A 23,941-nucleotide genomic window follows, 5' to 3' on the forward strand; every position below is an offset into this window, starting at 1 on the left:
CTTTGGCACAATACTTTTATGTGACGTACTAGCAACACTTTTATGTATCTACTACAAAGTGATTGTAGCCATAGAAGCACTAATCATTACATTGGCCTCAGCACTGAGTACCTTGCTTGTAGTTTTCTCCACCATCTTTCTATTTCCACTGGCAAGCCTCAGAAACACTCTGTCCTAGGATATCATTGCCTGAATCACCCCTCAGGCTGCAGGCTTTACTGGACAGTGCTTTACGCGTGAAAGAATCAAAAGTGGTTACAGGCAGGCAAAGTGCTTCTCAGGATATGCAGAGTATTGCTCCAACAGAAAATGCCTTCCCTTTACCAATGAGGGCATTTTCCTGATTTATTATTTTATTTTTTATTAAATGAGTGAAACCACAGGCACAGTGTCTCTGAACAGTGTGTATTTCCCATACAGGGGATCCAAGTTACTTTGTACCAATGTAATGAAACCAGAGGGCCATGAGCATACCCAGGATTTTGGAGGGGGGCAGACTTTTGTTGGGAGGGGCAGGGGATTTGTGTTTATTTTTATTTATTTAGGGAGGCATCTGCCCCCGCTAGGCCCATGAAGAAGGCTTATGAGCATTATGTGAAGAGTGAACCTCTAAAGGTCACCTTCTTTTCTAAAATGCAACCTAATAAAGGTTTACAAAAAAATTCGAAAGTATTTTTTCGTAGAAATATATCCTTGAAAGGTTTTGTGTCCTGCAAGGTAGTGCCCAGATGAATGAAAGCCTGGCCAACGGCCAATAGCAACCTTCTCACCCCGACCCCCGAAGTGAGCAACACAGCGCGCGCCTCAAACGCGGGGAAATGAGCCCCTCGCTTCCACAGACTTGCGACCACTTCAACAGATACGCATGCGTACTCCGCGAGCACCCGCTTGAAAAAGAAATGACGAGGCCTCAAAGAGAAGGAAATGGGTGGAGCTGGGAGGGGAACGGGAGAAACTTCGGCGCCTGCGCATAACGCCCCGCGAGACCAGACGGCCGGCGAAAGTTCTCCGGCGCCTGCGCGCTCGCACTCCCTCCGCTCCTATTGTGAGCGAGCGCCAGTCTTGCCGCCCCGCGCGGGTCGAGTCTCGCGAGAGGTCAGCACAAGGCGGTTGGCCTGAGGCGCTTTCTGCTTGTGTCTCTTTCGTCAGGAGGGTCACTTCGCCGACCTCCCTTCGCGTTCTGCCTCGCTCTCCCTTCGAGCCAGCCGCCTCCGGACGAGCCATGTCTCGCTACCTGCGGCCTCCCAACACCTCGCTCTTCGTGCGGAACGTGGCCGACGACACCAGGTGTGTGTAAGTGAGGCGGGGGGTGGAGAGGGCATGGCAGCCGCCTGGCTGGGCCTGCTGGCCGAGGCGCGGAGAAAGAGCGAGCGAGCGAGCGAGCGAGCGAGAGAGGAGCCCCCTCCCCCCCCACCGCCATTAGCTCTCTTGATTCTTCCCGTCCCGCATAGGCATTATGCAGAATGCGCCAGGCCTCAGTTTAAGCTGGGGGGAAAGCTCGCGGCGGAGGTCTCGGCGAGCCGCCTTCCCGCCATTTGTCTTATCTTCCCGCTTCTTGTGTGCTCTTCGTAGGGCCTCTGCACACCGTGCCCCTCGTTTCACGTCCCACTTCAGCGCGTTTGTTCCGTGGCGCTTAACCGCCAATGTCGTTCTGAGGTCTCAGCACGCGGCTTCCCTGGGAGTAAGCGCCGATTAACTTCTGTGTGTTGTTCTCAAGCTTTCCCGTTTGGAGCCAAACGTGACTTGGCAAAACACAATAAGAAAAATAGGCATTTAGGCTCCGCTCTTCAGCCGGAAGAGTCCCCAGAGTAGCTTACAAATTAATGTTAAAAACCCTATCGTAGCAGCGTTTATTTTCAAAGACTTCTTTTTTTATCTGTCCCCCCCCCCGCGCTTCTTGTCCTTTTTCTTCTCTTGCCCTCTTTCCGTCTCTTTCGTTTTCCCTCATTATATTGTTTCATCCCCACCTGAGTCTCGTCTGTCTACCTTTTTTTTCTATTCATGGCACCATCTAATTTCTGTTTGGAATTTATCCTCATTAGATGTTTCCAGGTTGCAATATCAAAGAAAAGGAGAATGTGTGTCATTAGGAAAATTTTATATTAGATATTAACATTTAAATAGTACCTTTTTATTTAAAGTACATTGTTTCAATAGGCCTTAACACAACTCTAAAGTATTTTACAGTTAGCAGTTCATAGCTCCTGGCGATGGTGGATGTGCTCCTTTGCTTTTTTATCCGCTATTATTCTGTAATAATTCATAAAAGTCTTGAGGGACACTAGCATAGATTTTTTTAAATAAAAAAAAGAGCTTGAAAATATTTTCATCTAATTGATACACTTTAATAATGATTTGATATACTTGTATTTGGGAATGGACTGTTACCACAAAATGCTAAGGAAATGGTCTTCAGTCCCACATTAAAGTAAGTTCTACTATGTTCAGTGGGTTATATTCCCTGTTGAGTTAGCATGGAATTGTAGCCTTAGGGATCCAACATGAATCCCACTCAAAGTTAAGCCATTGATATTAGTGGACATAAGCTAAAATAGGTCTATCAATTTCAGTGGCTCTGAGCCTAACTTAGTTGGATAGATCCCTTAGGGTTGTATCCAACATTAGTGTTCCACTTGCACAACAGAACTCCTCTCCAAAGCAGATTTTGGGGACACGTGCAGAACTCTGCAAGCACAGCATTGGATACAACCTTAATTTCAAATAGTGACTTGGCAATTGTCTCTTAAGTATGTGTTCGTGTAGTTTGCTTTTTCTCAGCTTGCTTTGATTATAATTAGTAAAGACATTCAAATGGTCAGTGTTCTGTTTCAGGTCTGAAGATCTACGTCGTGAATTTGGTCGTTACGGTCCGATAGTAGATGTGTATGTACCTCTGGATTTCTACACTCGCCGTCCAAGAGGATTCGCTTATGTTCAATATCCTTTCTTCAGATGGCTGATTAGTGAGGGGTGTTGAAGTTTGAAATTCACGTTTGTGTATGAGGTAACAACCCTAAATGAAAAAGCTGTTTTCTTCTGTGTTGTATATAATGTCATTGTAGTGTGCTCCATTTCCCTCACAGGTGACTATCTTACTAAATTTCTATAAGTTACAATTTAAATTGCATCAAGTAAAATGTGCTTTGTTATTGCAAGCTTCATATACAGATTTGTGCTTTTAACATTGAAATGGCCTTTGCTGCTGCCTCCAAGTGTATCGTTGCAGTTTTATATTACTGGCATTGATAAACTTGTTCTTGTGCTTAGCAAAATGTGGCTGATATTTTATTGTTTAACTTCGTGGAAACTGGAATAATTTGATCAAAAGCAGATTTGTATAAAAATGAGGTGAAAAGTTTTGCTCTGATTATTGTCCCCTAATTTACTGTCCTCTGTTATTGCCTCAGAGTGTAAAGCTGTACAGTAATGGCGACCCCAAAGAGAAAGCATGAAAGAACCTTTAGAGTAGAGTTCAAGAATTAAGGCAAGTAGACAAGCCAAAGACCTCTTAAGGATCAGGCTTGAAGAGAAGGGAAAGTTTGGGAAAAGAAAAGATAAAGAAAAAGCTGGAAGAAGGACAAGCCATAATGGGAGACAAAGCTTCGCTTTATCTGCAAATGGGGGAAAAGGTTGTTTTTCAAAGTATAAAGATAAAGCCATCTGTCACTTTTGACCAAGCATCTCATGACAAGTCCTTCTGACAAGCACTTAAAGAGTTAAAGGTCAAGATGAAGTTGACTGGTGGCCAAGATAAAAGGAGCCAAACCTGATGTATCCTACAGAATAAGAGCTGTCCTCTGGCTGCTTGTGTAAGTGATTAACCAATCAATTTTTCTGGTTTAGTCTAGCTCTGGGCCCTGTAATAATTTGCTTAACTTTGGTAGTATCTTCTGAAATTATGGTTCTCAATGAAATGCAATCACTCATTATTTGAGATGAGTATACCTGTAATAGGGTGAAATTTGGCTTAGGATTTGGTACATGAACATATAGGGACAACCTGTTTAGGTTACTTAGAGGTATGCAGGATATGGGTTATTACATTATATAATAAAATTTGGTATAATTTCATTCTTTAAAATCTTAGTACAGTGGTACCTCAGGTTACAGATGCTTCAGGTTATGCGATTTTGGGTTGTGCACTGCGCTGAACCCGGAAGTACCGGAAACTGGTTACTTTTGGCGCATGCGCAGAAGCCCCAAATCACAACGTGCGCAGACGCGGCGCTGCGGGTTGCAGATGTGCCTCCCGCACAGATCACGTTTGCAACCTGAGGTTCCACTGTATAAGAATCTAGGAAACATCTAGTACTAGATTCATCAGCAAAATGCAACATTTTGATGTCTTCTAATGAGTCTCTGCTGAGGGAAGCAAAACAGATTTTCAGAGAAGCTATATTTGAAATACCCATATAGACAACTATAGTACGATTATTTTAAACTGAAATTTGTCTTTTGTCTCAAATAGATATTGTTAATGTCAGCTAATTTTTGTTATGCCATAGAACATACCAAAAAATGAGGACAAGTTGGTAAACAAGGGTGTGTGATGACATTATGGGAAAGACAAAGCTTGCTAACTGTGTAGCTGTAAATACATCAAATTCCCAAGTACCTTAACATCTAGCACATTTGAAGATGTCCGTGACGCTGAAGATGCCCTTCATAATTTGGACCGGAAGTGGATTTGTGGCCGCCAAATAGAAATCCAGTTTGCTCAAGGAGATCGTAAAAGTATGTATACTGTTTTAACAACTGTGTAGTGTAAAACGTAAAGCCAAATACTCAGGGCTATGTATTAAATGTGTGGTCAGACTTGTCAGAAGAAGACAAAATCTGGTGCGGGTTTAGCACTGTGAAATAAATAAATTAGAATATTTAAAGCATGTCTGTCCCAATCTTCAGCCAACAAGGCTCCCAGAATGGCTTGTGAATGGTACAATAAATTAAAACAAGACCACTTTGAGGGGGTATTCTACTAGAGGTATATAAACTTTATGAAATACATAAATAAGACCCACAAGCTTACAAATGACACAAAGGGAAAGGGACATGGAGGGAAGCAGAAGAGGCTCTGTTTAGGCACCTATTCCTAAACAGTTGTTAATGACTAGATGGCACAGTTCAGGGTTCTGTTTAGGGAAGTTTTTAATGTTTGGTGTTTTATTGTGTTTTTAATACTCTGTTGGGTGCCAGCCAGCGTGGCTAGAGCAACTGAGTCAGATGGGCAGCATACAAATAATTAAATTATTATTATTATTAAATATTATGGAAAGCCTGATTGAGCTAGGCATTCAGCAAAGTGGATGGAATAAACCCTGCTTCCTATCCATCCCATTGAGACAGTCGGATGGAATGTCTGTTCCCAGGGAGAGGAAGCCAGATGGAGTTGGTCTATCACAACAGCTGATGGAGTGAGTGCTACTTGCCATTTTTAAGGTTCTAACGTGTATGATTGGAGGCAAAGAGAAAAACCCACTAGCAAGGCTAGTGGGTTGGATCCAATATCAGTAATACTCAAAAGTAGACCTATTGAAGTTAATAGAACTTAGTATCTGCCCAAGTCCTGATAGTCCAACTCTTCCTCATTTGTAAAGAAGAGTGCAGATAATAAACTAGAATGCTGGATGCCGAATAAAGGATGCAGAGTTGATTTGCATATGTTTCTGATAATTTCTGCACGGTGCATGTGTATTTCAGCTAGAAAATGTATTCATATAATCATGTATTTGAGTGTGCATACAATAACTTACTGTAATTGAGTACTATAGAAGGGTTTTGCTGTTGATTATGGATGGGAAACATTTGACCCTCCATATATCTTAAAATAAACTGAAATGATCGGACAGTATGTTTTTTAAATTGTTCCATTTCAGAGATGAAGATCCATTGGTGGTGGGAAGTCATTTTAGGGGTCTGTTACTTAATGATTAACATGTATTGCATTTACAAACATCAACTGAGAATTTTTATTGTAACATTAAAAAATTGCTGTTCTGTTCTTCTGCAGCACCAAACCAAATGAAAGCCAAGGAAGGAAGAAATGTATACAGCTCTTCCCGTTACGATGACTATGACAGATACAGACGTTCTAGAAGCCGCAGTTACGAAAGGAGGAGGTCAAGAAGCCGCTCTTTTGACTACAGCTATCGCAGATCTTATAGTCCTAGAAAGTAAGTGTTGTACTTGGATTGACCTATGCTGCCATGTAATGGAGAAGAGAGATCATATTGACTGTTTGACACTTCTAGATTTCAAGTCACCTTTGTAATAACATGCATGGAAGTTGTTGTACCTTGCATGGACCATCCAAAAGTCTGTGCATCACTGAAGAAAAATGAAAAACAAATGCAACTCTCAAGAAACTTTAACGTAGTTGGGTGTGTGTGAATAATTTTAAAGGTATATGCCACTGTTTACTTTTTCTGATGTACCTTTTTAGCAGTAGACCTGCTGGAAGACGTCGACGTAGCAGAAGTCGTTCAGATAATGATAGGTAAACATTCTTTTATATAACAAATTCAAAATCAGACTAGTCTGTGCCTGCAAGAGTAAGCTATTTTGATGTGAGATACCCAACTCCTAGCAACTTGTCCATATTCAAATGTATTATCTTCCTCTTTCTGATAGGTTCAGACACCGTAACAGATCTTTTTCAAGGTCAAAGTCCAATTCAAGATCACGATCTAAATCACCCAAAAAAGAAATGAAGGCTAAATCACGTTCTAGATCTGCATCTCGCACTAAATCTAGAGGCACCTCTAAAACGGATTCTAAAACACAATATAAATCCAGCTCAAGATATGAAAAAGAATCAAGGAAAAAAGAACCAGCTAGATCCAAATCTCAGTCGAGATCGCATTCTAGATCTAGATCAAAATCCAGATCCAGGTCATGGGCTAGTCCCAAGTCCAGTGGCCACTAACAATGTACCTTGTTTTTTAGGCATGTATCATCCAGTTACACAGTTGAGTTATGATGTTGCAACATTGCATAAAATAACTTTCGTCAGTTATCCTGTTAGCAGACAATTAATACTATTAAAACACAATATTGAGAATCTTATACAAAAGAGTCCACTTTGTTAAATGTCATGGGCAGCTACTGAGGTTCTTGTGGTGTTTCTATATATATTTTTGTAAAAGACTTGCATTTTTATGCTTCAAATATCAATGGCACATTGATTATGACAGTAGTTTACAGCTTGTCCTAATGAACTCACCCACAAACAATAACTGTTTCATGTATATTTAAATTGTCCAATAATCCCTGCAGTACAGTTGGAAAACTGCGCAGTTGTGATGCACTGGTAACTGCTGTGAAATCAGAAATTAGTACTTTGACATTTGAGAGGGAGGGGATTTGCATTTTTCTTCCCCACTTGTGCCAAGGTGGCTCGTTCCTAAGGCATTGTGAAAAATAGTATTAAGATTCTCATTGATAACATCTGAAGGGTTGGTTCTTGTAGCATAGTGAAAAGGAGATAAAACAGCCATGAGACTGTTGTGGAATTTGTCAAGGTTCCAGGTACTTTTTGCCGGCTACTTATATTGACACCTAAAATATTTAGTTACATAATTAGGTGAATGTGTATACATTTATATCCAGTGTATTGTATCTAGTGAACAGTTGGCCTCAAAATTGCATAGGGTTACTTGCTGTAAAACTGCAAAGAAAACATCTCAGATTAATGTGTACGATATGTAAGAATGAATATTTTTTGCCAATGACTTCATAGGTAGCCTGTGTATCCATAAGAACCAATTTCTAGTCTCCTATCTTTAAAAATTATAATTGACAGTTTTGAGTTTACATGTCAGAACCTACATCATAGTAGGTTAAACTAGTCTGTTTACCCAGAAGGTGATAATAAATTGTGCTCCACTTGCAATGTAGCATATCCAGTTCCAGTATGCTGGTAGTTTATCATAATGTGAGCTTCTTCATTCCTATGAAGAAGAGCTGCATCCTACTATTGGTTTGTTGTAATACAGTATCAGAACTGAACATGAAAAGTTGCCATGGCATAATCTCAAAGTATTCTCTGCAGAGAGCTCTCTTGTATTACAAACCATAGCTTTTTAATTCAAATGTGAAAGCCAGTATCAAACACTTAAAGACCCTCCACTTACGCTTGGTAGGATAATTGAATGTTGATGAATTGTTTTGTTTCAATTTTAGTTCTAACAGGCCACTCTAAATAAAGCTGGCTTTTAAAATTCTGGCTGTGGAATGTGTTTAAGAGGTGATTCTAGAACCTTTGTATATTTGATAGTATTTCTAACTTTCATTTAATGTTAAAAGTTAACGTTCTGCTATGCAATCATTTATATCTGCGTTCCTTTAATTTTGTAGACTTTCCCCGATGTATAGTTTAAAACAAAGTGTAAAATGGTAGCGTTACTGTGCAGCTCTGGTCAGATGAAAGTTGTGGAAATAAACTTTGTATTTCCTTTCTTATAGAGGCTTCTAAAAGGGTATTTTTATATGTTCTTTTTAAAATATTGTGTACTACTTTAAAACATCAATGTTTTGATTAAGGAGGACCCAGCTTATTATCTGCTGTAAATTTAGCAAACATGCTGTAATAAAAGAGATCCAGTGATTCTGCATTGTAATCTTAACCTGTTCCAAACACTGTTTAAAATGTATCGGTTTGTGGCTGAGGGATAAAATTATATCAGTATTGCGTAAAAATGGGTACTAAGTTGTATTGCTCAAGACATACCAATGATGTATTTCCAACTATGTCAACAAAATAATTCTTTGTTGGGATAGTTTGGTGTAGGTATTTGTATAGGATTGCATTTGACGAGTTTAAAAAACAAAATACTGGTCAAATCAAGTAGCTAAAATAAGCCTTCAGATTGTAGTGCTCACTGTAGAACTCCTGGTTCCTAAAAAGCTCCTGTTGTCCCTAGCACAGTGCTAGGTTATATGAAGTCATTCATCGTCCTGTTGCAATAACTGACCGTATGATAGTCACCATTGTGGCACATAAAGCTGCAGGATTCCTTTTCTAAGAAAAGAAAGTTTTCTTGACCCAAACTTTGTTCTCCGACTACACTTTCTGCAAAGTATCCTTGATGCAATGACAGGCAGTCCTTTGAGACAATCATGCCAAATGCACCCTGCACAAACCTCCATATTCATAGTCTTAAGGGCTCATTCTGCATTTATATTCAGTGTACATATGTATTACACTAGAGAGGCTATCTTTACATCCATGCCATACCTTAGTTCAGATGTGCACTGGGGCTACTATATGACAGAAGCTTCCTGGAAAATTAAAGAATGGTTGGCTACTACAACAGGGTTGTGTGCTTTTCCAGCCCTGCATTTGTGGGTACAGGGAGCAGGGAATCCCTCAACCATGTAACTGCTACAAGATACCATGATGCAAGTAAGAGAGGTTGTTGGGTATAGGGATGATTTTGGAGGGTCAGGTATCCTAAAACAGATGCAGTCCTATGAATTCCTATCATTTTCCACTGGCTACATACCACACAAGAAGTGAGTTACAGTTCTTTCATTATTCCTTTTCAAATGAAGTTAATACATTATAATTCTAAAAGCCAGTATTGCTCATTGCTCACCCTTCCAAATTCCCCATGTGTCTACACTGTAAGCTAAATAACCACTAGTTTTCTGGCAGACAAGTGTTTCAACTTCTTATTTGGCCATAACAATCACTTTAGGTTTGGTTGATTTGTAAGTTTGTTGAGGTCCCTGGGATGCACATTTGATTTAGTGAGCAGCTACGAGTCCTTGTTGCATTTTGTCATCCAAACGATGCAGGCTTGACAAACCAGAGATGGGAAAGAGCACTCTGAAGTTGTGCAGTTGCTTTTAATTTTGTTCGCCCTGACGTAGCCACGTGACGTCACCTCCAGACTGAATTATTGTAACTCGCTCTACGTAGGGCTGCCCTTGAGACTGACCTAGAAACTCCAGCGGGTGCAGAATGCCCCAGCGAGACTGCTATACCAGCTGCATTGGCTCCCGGTGGAGTACAGGATCAGGTTTAAGGTGCTGCTTTTAACCTTTAAAGCCCTATACGTCTTAGGACCCTCGTACCTACGGGACCGCCTCTCCTGGTATGTCCCACAGAGGAACTTACGGTCTTCAAACAAAAACATCCTGAAGGTCCCAGGCCACAGAGAGGTTAGGCTGGCCTCAACTAGAGCCAGGGCTTTTTTGGCTGCGGCTCCAATCTGGTGGAACGCTCTGTCACGAGACTAGAGCCCTGTGGGATTTGACATCTTTCCGCAGGGCCTGCAAGACAGAGCTGTTCCACCAGGCCTTTGGTCAGGGCGCAGCCTGACTCCCTGCTTTGGCAATCCTTACAGAACTTAAGCTTATGGTTGCCATCAACTTGATTTTAATTAATTTTTATAATGAAATGTTTTTAGAATGTTGCACTATTTTATTGTTGTTAGCCGCCCTGAGCCCGGCTTTGGCTGGGGAGGGCGGGATATAAATAAAATTTATTATTATTATTAAGCACACCAAATCCTGTCTAAATAGCTTCTTTGCTCCAGTTGCAGAGGAATAATGGGAGAAAGACAACAGAAAACTCAGGCTACGCTCCCATAGCCTGTTGTCTGTTGTCTTTCTCCCATTCATTCTTTCCAAGGCATCCTTTACCAACATATACATAAGGTCTAGTCTTTTACTCTTTAATAAACTCAGATTGAGAAGAGTAAGGCATATTCAATTTACAAACCCAAATCCATAATTCTAAGATAAAGCAAATTAAGTAATAGTGTGACCAAGTGATTTAATCTTGCAGCTTACAGTACATTTAAAGTGTGTAGAACCCCCACACACCCCAGAAAAGGGAAAGCTTGTGTAAAATAAGCCAACACATTATTAGGGGAGAGAAAACATTACGATTTTTTATTTAAATTTTGTTTCTAATTCAAATTCAAGCAGTACTTCAAACATGAAATTTAGATCAGAATTACATTTGGGCTATAACAATGATTTCAACATATTGATGACAATTTGGGGAAACAATACTTATGTTTTTTCAAGATGCCCAATACATTTCATTTGGGAATATGTAAAATTTCTTCACGGTTGCAAACATTTTGAATGTACAAATAGATAAAACATGCACTTTTGTATTGTCAAGTGCTGCAGAGACTTTCTAAAGTAATTAAACATGTTTATTAGTAACTACTGGTAGAAATCCACCTTTGGTATCACCACCAGATATTCATCATGGAAGGAATTTAAGATTTCCATTGCTACCAAGTCATGTACCACATACAATTTAAGAAATTATATCCAATTCTGTAGATTCTTGGATGCTGGCAGAAATTGAAAACTGGTTTTCAAGTGTGTCATGAGATAGTTGAACTACAGGCCTGAGAGAGCAAAGTTCCACACAGCAGATCCACTGCAATTAATTGACCTGGTTTAGTCGTGCCCATTAATTCCAATGGATCTACTCAAGTGTGACTAACATGGTATACAACCCTTAATTGCATCATTCAACGCTGCTAGGAACGGTAATGAGTTCAAATGCATACTCTTAAACCAAATAAAATATCCAACCTGAGTCACAACTAAGATTAGACTGTCACAAATAAAAGATGGGTTTTTGGCAGATCTTTATTTTACACTTACTACCATTGTGGGTATTTAAATTTCTGATAATGGTTTGTCTCTGCTGTTTACTCAGTACATTCAAAATGAAAGCATTTACTGGCTACAATGCAGCCTTCCCTCAACAGCCCAATCCTAAACACACTTGAGTAGTTCAGATGTAATCAAGCTTGCTTTCAAGTTAAGTGTGTCTAGAATTGCTGCCCAAGGACACAATTCAGCTCCATTGCACCCTGAACTTTTTTAAAAAATGCTTGTTTTACCTTTAAAAAGCAGCTTCTCTTTGTACCAAGGTTACTTTAAAATTCAACTTAACAACCAAAGCCAAAAAATGGGGGCATATACCCTCACTGATACTTGAGTGCAATGGCACAGACATGTGCTTTTAAGGTTTTTTTAATATTTTTTTTATTTTAAAAAAATCATGCCATGTGTTTAGCATGGTCTTCTTACATTCAGCAGTTTTGTACTAAAAATATTTCATCTTGGCAGGAAAGCCCAGCATAAATTTACATATGCTACAAAGTTTTACATTTATTTACATGGCTCTTTTTTCCCTAGATAAAGGATGTTTTACACTTGCTAAGTTCATTTAAACAAGTTCATATCATCCAATTTCAGACTGGCCTCAACAGTTCTGTTTCAGCAAAAGATACAAAACATACAGAATGTGTTTCAAACACACAGCTCAGTGAAATTCTGTGAACAAAAAAACACTTTGAAAGCTTTTGGCAGTCAACCGGCAATGCAAAAATGTTCTTGACCTGGCACACATAGACTGTTTGTGCTCGATGCAATACATTTCTATGGTTGTATAAAAAGCTAAAGATCAAGTGCATGCCCATGTTTTCATTCTTATTAAACAAGTTCTATACAGAATGAGATTTCCAAATTTAAGCGTTTACATTTTGGTCACAGGGTTCTGGATGGATGCCTACCCGCCCAAACCACCAGTTCAAATGATACAGGTCTCGTAAACTAATAAAATCCATCACAATCTAAATGGCTTTCTTAAAACAATTTTAGGTGTTTGTGGTTTTTTTAATTAGAAACTCTAGGCAAAAAGTTACTAACATTTCACAGTATGTGGGGGAAATCAATGATATTTTGCAATCACTTTGCATTGCAGTGGTTGTAAATTTAGTCAGCTGGTGTTAAATTTTAATTCCCCCAAATACATGCTCCATCAAGCAGTTCCAAAAGGGAAGGCAACTGAAATATTTATTAAGAGGGCCCGGTAGTGTTTGTAATTCCAGCACCACACCAGAAGTTGGTTCAGACTACATATTGATTACAATGGTGCATCAGTAGCACAGAAGTTGATAAAAGTGCACAGAACCCCAAAATAGGTGTTAACCAGTGCACAAAACCCCAAAACGGGTGTTTCCAAGTGGGGATTCCCCGCATGACATAAAAAACTGACCCAACTTCTATTACACAGCTCATGAATTCCATAAGATGTGTCTTGGTTTGCATTTGGGAACCCAATGCAGACCAACCTTATGGAATTTGAAATGATAATGTGTATCTTTTATCCCAATGTATTCATAGATTGTATCTCAAGCCTGGACTTTAAGCAAGGTCTTAAGTTGAAAAGTCATGATTTCTTTATCAGCAGGGTCAAGTGAAACAGTTACCCAGTGGCTCGGTGGTTTAGGAAGAACACTGGGCGATGGTGGCTCACTGAATTTTGCTCCAGCATAATTTTCATTGGTTTGAGGCATGAAGAGGGAGTGGGATAAAGCTGGACTCCAAGTCTGGTTAGTTGGGAAGTGCATTGTATTCTTCCCCCCATTCTGCATGGCCTGCCATGCTACAGATGATGGGCTGCATCCATGTCCCCTCTCTTTTTTGTGGATTTTCTTTATCTGCGAATTTTGATCTTTGCTTTTTTTCCTGTTGTTCAGTTGTTGGTGGTTCTTCGAAGTATTTCTGGGCTGGGTAGATGGAATGTTGAACCTTTCTCCACCCCCCATCTTCAACTTAAGTGTCACCTAGGGCAAGGCAGAGAAGAAAGCAAATGCAGTTGTCAACAGAAAGCCAGATAAAGTTTATTGAAGATACAAAGCACATTCTAAATGATATATTCTTCCTTTGCTTAAAGAGATTAAATTATTTATCAGATTTGTGTTTTCAAACTAAAAAGACAAAAATCTAAATGACTTTACTGGCCTTTCATGCCACTACTATTTTTTAAAAAATAAAACTACAGCATTAACCATAGCTTTAAGAGCCTCAAGCTACACCATGTAACAAGTCATAATGACTTAAAAGTTTAATTTGCAAACTTTTTTAAAGGTTGCATTATACGCCAAGGAATCCCTAGTCCCTCACAAAGACATAATTTGAAGGCTTCAAGAAGCTTGATAGATGGGTTTCAAGTGGTTCAAAGACCAGGTCTTAATTGTAGAAGGTTAGTACTTGTGATATTCCAATGCTGTTTTGTCCTCTACCTTTCAGTTCTCTCTTCAGATTCCACAGTCTCCACCTCCTGTTCTATTTCCTGCTGCCAGACCTGAAGGAATAGATACTGACTCCTGCTGGACCCCTTCCTTTGGCTAGGAATGGTAGTTCTCATGGGCTGATTTGCTGTTTTCAGCCACGAAGCCGAGCCCAACATCGGATTCTCGGCACACGGGCTTCTAGGGTAGAAGTCCCAGCTCTGAAAAGATAAAGGTTTTTTTAAAAAAACAAATCAGATATAGCTCCTAGTCAGAAATACAGTTTGGAGAACAAATAGAATTCTGATTCTCTTAAAAATAATATCAACACATTGTCTCTGTTCTAAACCATCAGTTGCATTTGAAAAAAAATCTAGTAATTCTAGTATTTTTTTCAGTATGGGTATCAAATTTCAGAGGAGCAGCCATATTAGCAAAAGCACAGACTAATATAGACTGTGGCATAAGAATTTGTGGGCTAGATCTCACTTTACAGAAACAAGCCTGGACCTGGAAGAGCCCAGTTCTATGCATGCTTACTCAGACGTTCCAGTGTACTCAAGGAAGCTTACTAATAAGTATGCACAGGACTGCAGCCTTTGTCCATCTACAGTCATATCTCGGGTTACAGACACTTCAGGTTGCGCATTTGCAGGTTGCGCACCGCGCCGAGCCCGGAAGTACCAGAACGGGTTACTTCCGGGTTTTGCCGCATGCGCAGAAGCACTAAAACACGCTTTGCGCATAAGCGCTGAATCGCACATGCGCAGACATGGCGCTGTGGGTTGAGAACGTGCCTCCCACATGGATCACATTTGCAACCCGAGCATCCGCTGTATTTATTTTTAACTCCAGAAGGTACTCTTAACTCCCCACTCATTACAATAGTAATTTAACCCAGACTTCTCAAATGTGCTGTATCCCAATGTTTTTGAATACAATTCCCATCAAAACATCTAGAGGACACAAAGCTACGGAAGGCTGCATTAACCAGAAACATGTCAATTAAAAAAAACTTTAGCAGCAAACCCTTATAAGTGCAAATGTTCAATGGTTTGTAGTTAAGATATTTAGCAACAAGTGCTGAAACTAATTAAACAGTTTCTATTTAAACAAGCTCAGTACCCGACAATTTAATCATTATGGTCGTTAACTGGAGTCAGTCAAATTTAAAATAGATAATCCTTTTCCTGAGATTATGACTACCAGAATCCTCCTTTTTCAGGAAGAGTAAGATTCCGGAATTTATTTCTTTAAAAAGCAAGCACAGCTAGCTCTTTGAACAGGAAAGTGTCTTCAAGAAGCCAGTACTCCCATTCAAGACAATATGAAAGGGGGTTAGATTCATAAACTGTCTTATACCCAGTCCATTTTGTCCAGGACTGTCTATCAGGGGTGCCAACTTGAATAAAATGTTGTGGGGGGCCCAAATAAGCCCCACCCTGCATAATCGGTCACATGATGCAGTGCACACACACAATTTGAATGGGAATGCCCATCAACTTTGTGTGGGTCTAGCCCCCCCAATATTTCATTGTGGGGGCCAAAGCCCCCAGGAGTTTGCTCCTATGCTGTCTACTCTGACTGGCAGTGGCTCTCCAGAAGAGGTGTCTCACCAACTACTGCTCTGCTCCCTAATTATTATTTTTCTAAGATGCCAGGGATAAAACCTGGTATCCTTTGCATGCAAAACGTTTCTTCCCTCCTTCCAATAGAAACTACATGGCAGCACTTATCTTCCTTCAAGCAAATCCTCTATGCACCGTTGCCAATTATACTCTCTCAGAGATATGCAGTATGCAGTTGGTGGCATCTTAAACCCCTTTATTTCAATTATTTATGGAGCACTACAACACCATCACAATGTTTCATATATTTGTTTTCTGATTGGTTTTCAGATTTAAGCTGCGTTTTAGCTAGTTTCTTTCGTATGCTGCTTGGAAAGATCTTTAAATCAAGGATACATACTGTACTTGTTCCACTTTCTTTGCTCACTCACATGACCAAAGGAATAAAAACAAAACCCTCAGCCGGATCACAAGTAGTAACAGATTTTCCTAACTGCGCACACTGCAAACTCTTCACCAAATTATATTTCATATTGTTTTTGATAGCGACCTCCCCCCCCAACCCTGCTTCCTTATCTAACCTCCTTTACCACTACGGGGGGGGGGGGGGAATCGGTCCTGGATTCAAAACAAGGCAGGATACTTTAGCCACCTCCTATATACTTCTCACTTCTGGAATTCGTTTCCCAAGTAAAGCCTTACCACCGCGACACACAAACAAAACACAAACACAAAGGGGATTTCGTAAAGCCTCCCTGCTGAAAAAGAAACCACCAATCCTCCGGGGAAACCGAAGCCTAAAGTCTTTCCCTTCCCGCCGCCAACACCAAGGGGGGGAGGCTTCGATTTCCTCCTTTCCCACAAGAAAACAAAGCCCTCCAACGTTATTAGGAGGGCCCTGTACTGGTCAACGTCTTGAAACGGGCTTGTATCTTACGAAGTCATAGGAGCAGATCCACCGAGAAATAAATGGGACACGGTCTATCACCCAAGTCCACCAATTTCAGCGAGTCTACTCTCAGTGTATGATTTGGTCAGGAACAACCCGATGCGGGTTTTTGTAGCTGTTGGTATTAAAGGGCCCTGTTGTTGCTGCCTTATTTATCTCACGCGAGTGAAGGAAACCGGAGTCTCTCCCCCGCCCAGAGAAAAGGGAAGGAAGAAACGAGCTTGAGCTCTTACAAGACCCATTGAAATCAATGGATGCGGCTAACGTAGGTCCATTTCAATAAGCCTACTCAAGAGTAGAGCTTAGGAGGAGACAACCCTCTGAGGTTCAGTTCCGCATAAACACGGACAGAGAGTTAGGCGCCAGCTACCCCGGATTCCTCTCCCCCCCCCTTAAAAACCTTACCATTTCTTATCACTTCCACCACCGATTAGGGAAGAAAGACCCATCCTAAATGGGGGAGACACAACATGGCGGCGAACCCACCCGGAGGTTCCCTCCACCCGCCGCACCCAGAGCCTCCCCTCGGCCGCCCAACATATTCCCGACTGCCGCGGGAGCCGCAGTCCTTTTCGCCTCACCGCTAAAGCGCAGCCCGCTCCGCTCCTCTCTTCGCCTCCCGCCGCTGCCGCTCTCGCCTTCCGCTGAAGCAAACTCGCACACAAAATGGCGGCCACATTCTCCCCGCTTACGTAGGAGCGAGAAGGGGGGGAGCCACGCACAACAGGGCCTCGCCCTCTCTCGCTCGGGCTAGCCAATGAGAGAGCGAAGTGTGAGAACAGATAGCCAATAGGAATTGCGTCCGCCTGTTGCTAGGCTTGGGAGGGAACTCGGAGTGGTTAAAAGGGAAAAGGAAAGGAGGAGGATGGCGCAGGCCGAGGAGTTGTTTTTGCTGCTGTTGTTTGATTTGAACCTCTCTCGAGAGGGGCATGTCGGGAAAATGAAGGGATGCGGGAGCAGCTGAGGATGTGATGTGGGGCGGAGAGACTGTAGCAGCTCCTGAGAGGGAGGTGTTCTGCTTCTCTTGCTCGGTCTTGCACGTATCTTGTTTTTACTCATCAACGGTTCAGAGGGTAGTTGTGCATTAGGTCACAATCACACAACATACATTTAGAGTACATTTGTCCCCCCTCCAAAAAAGCCTGGGAACTGTGCTTGGCCCGTCAGAGTTACAGTCCACAGCACCGGCCTCAACAAAATACGGTTCTCATGAATTCTGGGGGAGAATGCGTGTATGATGCTTTTGGGTGGTCTTTGGAGAGGGGTTGGGCAGTTTTTAAAGTAAGAGTTGTTACACACTCTTGTTCTGGGTCCTCATCTTGCAGTGGGGAGGGGAAACTCTGTTGCAACAGAAAAAATAAAAGAACTGCCTTGCTTTTCTTAAACTCGTTCCTGCCTCCCTCCATTCTTCTCTGACCGATCATGGACTCAAGTCCCTTGAGGAATTGGGCTGTAAAATTTCGTGTAACAAATATCAAAGTTGAAATAAGGAGAATATGCCCAAAGGATCAAGTTTCACCATGTTTCAAGTTAAAGCGTGTTGTAAGAAAAACTGCTCCTCTTTCCTGGTTTCCAGGAGCCCATATAGAGTCCTTCTAAGGTTCCCTATCCTAGGAGAAAGTAACAGAGGCCAACCAGAGTATATTGAGAAGCAAAACAGCTAGTAAGCTTGATCTTTATTAAAGGAACTGTTGCAAAACTGTTGTTTGACAGTGGAATTTGCTGCCAAGGTGTGTGGTGGAGTCTCCTTCTTTGGAGGTCTTTAAGCAGAGGCTTGACAACCATATGTCAGGAGTGCTCTGATGGTGTTTCCTGCTTGGCAGGGGGTTGGACTCGATGGCCCTTGTGGTCTCTTCCAACTCTATGATTCTATGATTCTATTCTATTCTATTCTATTCTAAAAGGGTCCCCACGCACCACACGCAGGAGGGAGGAGAACCCTGAACAATGGTGCGCAAGCAAGACTCTTGAAATTGCCCACCCTGTAGCCCAAGACCCATCCACCACCACCCCGAAAAACATCACACATACATCACATCACTGTCTGCCAGGATACCTGATAATGGTCACGGATTGCATTACCTGGGCAATCTGGCCATCCTTTTGTGATGGTTAATACTTTGGCTCCTGAATCCAGGTCACAGGCTCACCCTATTCATACACAAATACACCCTTAAGACAGGATTTGCAAGCAAAAAGACAATGGGAAGGCTTTCCCTATTGGCCTCCCTTACTGCAGAGGAATATTTGAGGTCACTGGAAGAGTCAAAATGGCTACAGGATTGCTCTCCTGCACTATTGCAGACACATGGCTTGTACACTTATGTATGTGTTTACCTTGTACATTTATGAACATTTAATTTATATATATAAGACCTTAGAATTCCTATAACACATGTTTTCATTTTTAATTATATTGTTTTAACTTTTTGTGTTTAGCACCCTAGGCACCTTTGAGAGGAAGGGTGGAATAGAACAGAATAGAATAGAAATGCAAGATAGTGAAGATCTTGGTGAAGGGATTAAGATATGCAAAGCTGCAGCAGTGGGGCTCAGGGTTTGATTGGAAGGATTTCTCTAGTTTACTTTCCAGATAATTTAGCCCCTATTCTATTCATTAAAAATGGAATGTTTCCCCCCTACAAACATTTTTTAAGATTTATCTATTTACATAAAAATAATAGAATTGCCCAATTCTGTGACCTCAGGGTGGCTCACAATAAATATAAGAAACTGCCAAACTCTTTGTTAACAAACAATTAAATAGTTAAAAGAGTTAAATTTTTAAGACAATGGCCCAGCCAAATTGGTTAAGTATGGCACCTGCATGTCTAAAAACCTGGTCAAGTACATATGTTTTGTCATTGAGACAAGCTAGTGATGCTTCAAGGAGCATCCAGCTCAGTATTGCAGACACTGACTGGCAGCCACTCGCCAGGGTTTCACGCAGGCCTACCTAAATATGTTGGGGGCTTCGAACTTGGGACCTTCCACATGTAAAGCAGATGCTCTACCATTAAGCTATGGCTCTACTTTTTGTTTATTTCTCGGCACAGGTTATATGGGTGCCAAAAGCCCAACTCAAGTGTTCAAAAACATGTGGATATGTACTCATTAGTGGCTTTAAATGCAGAAAGGTTATTCATGCCTCCTGTGCATTTCAAGTCACATTTGCATGTTGCTGAACACCCCAGAGAAGGGGTGGGGACGTCTTAATCTGGCACACATTTATGTTTTCCCATGCCTGCAGCCCCACTCCTTGCCCGCCAAACTCCTATTCTATGAAGCTATCATCTGCACATGCGCAACCACTTTCTCAAACATACACACCTCACCTTAACTGCAAAATGAATGCAGCTTGTGCTTTCAGATTGAATGGAATCTGGTTTGAGAGACAACACATCAAACAGTAGTATTACTCAAGAAACAACAGGACAGATATGGACTGTGGCTAAAGTCATGCATACACAGCTTCATAGACCAGTAGTGGGAGTGCACTGGAGCCATTAATGGTAATGTTTACACAGCCTTAGTCAAAGTTCATTTGATGACTGATTCATTCAATGTCTCATTGCCAATCTCGCCTTCTTCAGCTCTGAATTCCTGGAGTCTAGCCATCTGGCCTATCTATGTACTTCCATGGAGCATGAAGAAGGTTGTCTACATGCTCTTTTCCCTCCCAAGGCTGCATGTGCCAGACAGAGGTCCTCCTTTGGAAAGCCACGCCCTACAGCAGCTAACCGATCTGCGCAATGCAGATTCATTTCTTCCAGAAACATTCACATCCATCGTGAGCAAGAGACAGGCCTAAACCACCTCAAAGCTGTACAGATTGGCCTCTGGATTATTGGTAGAATTCCATTTTTTAAATGGCACCAACTTGAGCCCCTTAGGGCTGTCAGAAATGTAATTACTTGCCATTCTAAATATCACTTTAAAAACTACAATAGCAAAAAAAGTTATCCAATTCCAAAACTACTGAAGGATGAAGCAGGAAAATAATGGGTCAGCGGCTCCGCAAAAAGGTTGATAGAAATGAAGCAACAACTCCTGTCTCATCATAGGGAAATTATAGGCTACCTCCCTTGCACTTCTCTTATTTTCTGCTGAGTGCAAACAATTCCCTTGCCATCAACAGCAACAGCAAAAGCGATGTGCCCTGTGATCAGGGAGAACTCCATAAAGCACAATGTCTGCTGACGGCCAAGGAAACTTTCGCTGCTGTTAAGAAGAGTGAAGATAATACAGGTTACACGGCCAAAAAGCTCAGTGGTAGTTCCACCATCTTTCAAATACTAATTTAGCAAAAATGCTCTTGCTTATATTGGCTTATAATTTGAAAGATGTTAGGTTGAAATCCCCACTCATCCATGAAGCTCATTGGGTGACCTTGGACCAGTTGCTGTCTCTTAGCCAAGCTACCTCGCAGGGATGTTATGAGGATAAAACTGAGAGGGAGAGAACCGGTACAACACCTTGAAAAAGACTTGGCATCAATAAATGTATATGTTTGGTGTTCAATAATTAGCTGGAGTATAGCAAGCAGCTGTAAATGGGTAGAGCTGCTAAATTCAGAGGTTCTTCTGGGACAATTACGCTCCAGTCCTGAACCCACTTTTCTGGGTTTAAGCTGGAATCAGACTATGTACATATTAGTGACTCAAAACACAGTGACATTCCCCCCACATGCCACATTTCAAGTCACTTTTTAATATTGCTGGTCATACCAGAGAGGGGGCGGGAGTGCCTTACCCTGATTTGTTTCCCTGCACCAAACTCCAGTTCACTGAACCTGTTGTCTGCAGCGATTGTGTGAAGTGCGCACCCCTCAGATTAATTGCTGCTTCTGTTTCCTAAGTGATGGAGGCTGTTTGAAGGAAAAGTGAGCCAAACAGGAATATCTCTCAAGAAGCTACAGACCACCTGTGGATTGTGGCTAACACTGTGTGTATTTTGTTCCAAACACCAACAGTGGGACCACACTGGAGCCAGACTGACTAGTAATGTGTACACATCCACCAGTGGGATGTTCTCCTAAATAGGAAGAGACAAGACTGTGCTGTTAATTAATGGGGATTACTAGCAGGCAGCTGTGGCATTTCTAGGTGATTCACAACAGCAGGATTATGTGGGTTAGGTCACTTCTGATTGATGGGTTAAGAAGCAAACTAGGAAGAACAAAGACTTGTGTGATGTCCAATAGTGCTGACCACTGACCAGCTTTCTACATCTATCTCTGGATTCCTTTAACAGGTAAATGCCTGTAAAATGTTGAGGGTCTATGAGCCTACCTCAAGTCATTGGAGGTCCTGCTCAGGGTGCCCCCTCTTGCTGGGATTTTGGGGGTGGCAACGAGAGAGGAATTTCTCAGTGGTGGTGCCACACCTGTGGAATGCTCTTCCCAAGGAAACTTGCCTGATACCCACTTTACATGCCCAGGGCCCTAAGTGAAGACTTTTCCTTCTAGTATTAAAAGCTAGAACAGGTCAGGTCAAACCTTCTTTGCTTATTTTCAATGTTCTTTGCAAAAATTCAAAACAGACTCAATGGTCCACAGTAAATCACATTGACAAAAACAAATACTGAAAATACTGTATACAAAAACACATTAAGTAAAAGCCTGAATCAGGATTTGTATTTTTTTTAAGCAATGCATCAGTTTATTTGTTGTATTTTCTCGGCCAGTGACTAAATATTATTTACTGTGGCTGCTATATCATCTGCGCTTTAGACAGATATGTTTTGTTTTTAAATGTAAGTTAGCAATAAGCTCCTGTGTAGTTGACACATAAATTCAATGATCATAATCATAATATAAACTTGTTATTCTTTATGAAGTCACTTATGCACACATATTCTCAGTCACCCATATCTATACATCTGTCAAATTCTGCTGTGCTTTGTTAAATCTCATTGATGCAATTTCTAGACTTTTGGACTTTGTAAAGGTTCTTGGTGACTCAGTAAAAACAAGTTTACCGTACTTCCTTTATTTGTTTCCTTGTGGTGATTTAAAAGGAACTCTTGTCATTGTTTACCATCTAATTGTAGGAAAGTTTCTCATGGGGGATGAAGATTAAAACAGTGCTCAAGGCTGATAATCTAGTAAAAAAACCCTGAAATAACTGGAAATCTTGGTATTTCAATGGGCCTCCTTGGGCCTTGGGGAAGTGCTTGTGATGTTATTGATATGCAAAGCATGTCTGTCATCCCAGAAATGAAACCTGGGCAGAAGTGTAAAGCAGAGGAGGTAGTGGGTGGCAAGTAATAAAAGAAAAAGCAACTAAAACAACAAGGAACATGTAGAAAAAGCAGAAATACAAACTAGAAATGAAAGTGGCCCATATTATTATTATTTTGTTATAAAAAACTTGGGTTGTATCCAGCTAAGCCCTACTCAGAATAGAACATTGTTTTCAGTGAATACCAAATTTGTGGGGTGGGGGAAGGTTTAGAATTCTAACAGGGCAATTCTACAGATGTCTACTTAAAAGTAAGTCCTAATGGAACTTCCTCACGCATACGTGGATATAACAGAAGCAGGGGTGCCAACTTGGATAAAATATTGGGGGGAGCAGGTAAGCCCCCACCCTGAATAATCAATCACAAGATGTGGCACACCACACGCAAACCATTTGAATGACAACACCCAGGGATTTTTTCGCTCAGTTCCAGCACCTCTCAGGTGGGCACCATTTGCCATGGAGATGACTAGTGAGACCAAAGCCAGTGAGCGTTTGCAGCTGAGTTCAGCTACATCAGTCGCTCACCTAAGGTCACTAGGATGTTCTCTTAGGCAACCAAGGAAAGGCCTTTTGCTGACGTGTGCCCATTTCAGCATTGCTACCTGCTTCTGAGTCACATCCTGGTCCTTCTGATAAGCTCTGCAAACCTACACAAGGCAGGGAGAGTGCAAAGCTCAGTGACAGAATACATACGTTACTTACAGAACTGTTCAGGCCACATCCACATTATGCATTTATAGTAACGTATAACTTTAAACAGTCATGGCTGCCCCAAAGGATATTGGGAACTGTAGTTTGTTAAGGGTGCTGAGAGTTGTTAGAAGACACATCCACCCATCCCGTTCCCCTCATATGACTACAGTTTCAGTGTGTTGTGAGAAAAAATGGAGAGGGGAAGAATCATGTACACCACTTTGAGCTCCCAGTAGGGAAGAAATATAACAACAACAACAACAACAACAATTACTATTAGTAGCAGCAGTACCATTATTGGCTTGGCTCCAACAAAGTTTTGCTCAGAGCACACCCACTGAAATTAATGGGTATGACTAACCTAGTTGCATTAATTTGAGTAGAACTTAGTTGAGTACAACTTCTTCTTCTTCTTCTTCTTCTTCTTCTTCT

The 23,941-nt window shown here is 41.3% G+C and overlaps 2 protein-coding genes and 1 long non-coding RNA gene across 5 annotated transcripts; 2 read left to right on the forward strand and 1 right to left on the reverse strand.

Annotated features, from left to right (window-relative positions):
• The first annotated feature begins 1,078 nt into the window (after positions 1–1,078).
• SRSF10 (serine and arginine rich splicing factor 10) lies at positions 1,079–8,605 on the forward strand. Of its 3 annotated transcripts, none has more exons than XM_079988267.1 (6): positions 1,079–1,293; positions 2,833–2,937; positions 4,631–4,734; positions 6,011–6,173; positions 6,443–6,496; positions 6,631–8,605. In XM_079988267.1, exons 1-6 carry the CDS (start codon positions 1,223–1,225, stop codon positions 6,923–6,925), a joined length of 792 nt encoding a protein of 263 aa, XP_079844393.1. In that variant the 5' UTR covers positions 1,079–1,222; the 3' UTR covers positions 6,926–8,605. The 3 variants fall into 3 exon arrangements, with proteins under 3 accessions (XP_079844393.1, XP_079844394.1, XP_079844395.1); XM_079988268.1 differs by having other exon boundaries at positions 1,079–1,287; XM_079988269.1 differs by lacking the exon at positions 6,443–6,496.
• A 2,264-nt stretch (positions 8,606–10,869) lies between these two features.
• PNRC2 (proline rich nuclear receptor coactivator 2) lies at positions 10,870–17,302 on the reverse strand. Its single transcript, XM_079989057.1, has 3 exons — positions 17,153–17,302; positions 14,067–14,275; positions 10,870–13,607 (listed from the first exon to the last, which is right to left on the reverse strand). Exon 3 carries the CDS (start codon positions 13,587–13,589, stop codon positions 13,173–13,175), a length of 417 nt encoding a protein of 138 aa, XP_079845183.1. The 5' UTR covers positions 13,590–13,607; positions 14,067–14,275; positions 17,153–17,302; the 3' UTR covers positions 10,870–13,172.
• Positions 14,275–16,089, forward strand: LOC307223203. Its single transcript, XR_013842029.1, has 2 exons — positions 14,275–15,856; positions 15,953–16,089. It is a non-coding gene; the product is annotated as an uncharacterized lncRNA (long non-coding RNA).
• Positions 17,303–23,941: the final 6,639 nt, after the last annotated feature.

The sequence above is a fragment of the Podarcis cretensis genome (assembly GCF_951804945.1).
Source record: "Podarcis cretensis genome assembly, chromosome: 8".
NCBI lineage: Eukaryota > Metazoa > Chordata > Lepidosauria > Squamata > Lacertidae > Podarcis > Podarcis cretensis.

Bases quoted from the DNA above. Each gene is read 5' to 3' on its own strand.
- SRSF10 (XM_079988267.1), top strand. From the start codon at position 1,223: ATGTCTCGCTACCTGCGGCCTCCCAACACCTCGCTCTTCGTGCGGAAC. The intron at 1,294-2,832 runs GTAAGTGAGGCG...GTTCTGTTTCAG, and splicing joins GCCGACGACACCAGGTGTGT to GTCTGAAGATCTACGTCGTG. The intron at 6,497-6,630 runs GTAAACATTCTT...TCTTTCTGATAG, and splicing joins AGTCGTTCAGATAATGATAG to GTTCAGACACCGTAACAGAT.
- PNRC2 (XM_079989057.1), bottom strand. From the start codon at position 13,589: ATGGGGGGTGGAGAAAGGTTCAACATTCCATCTACCCAGCCCAGAAAT.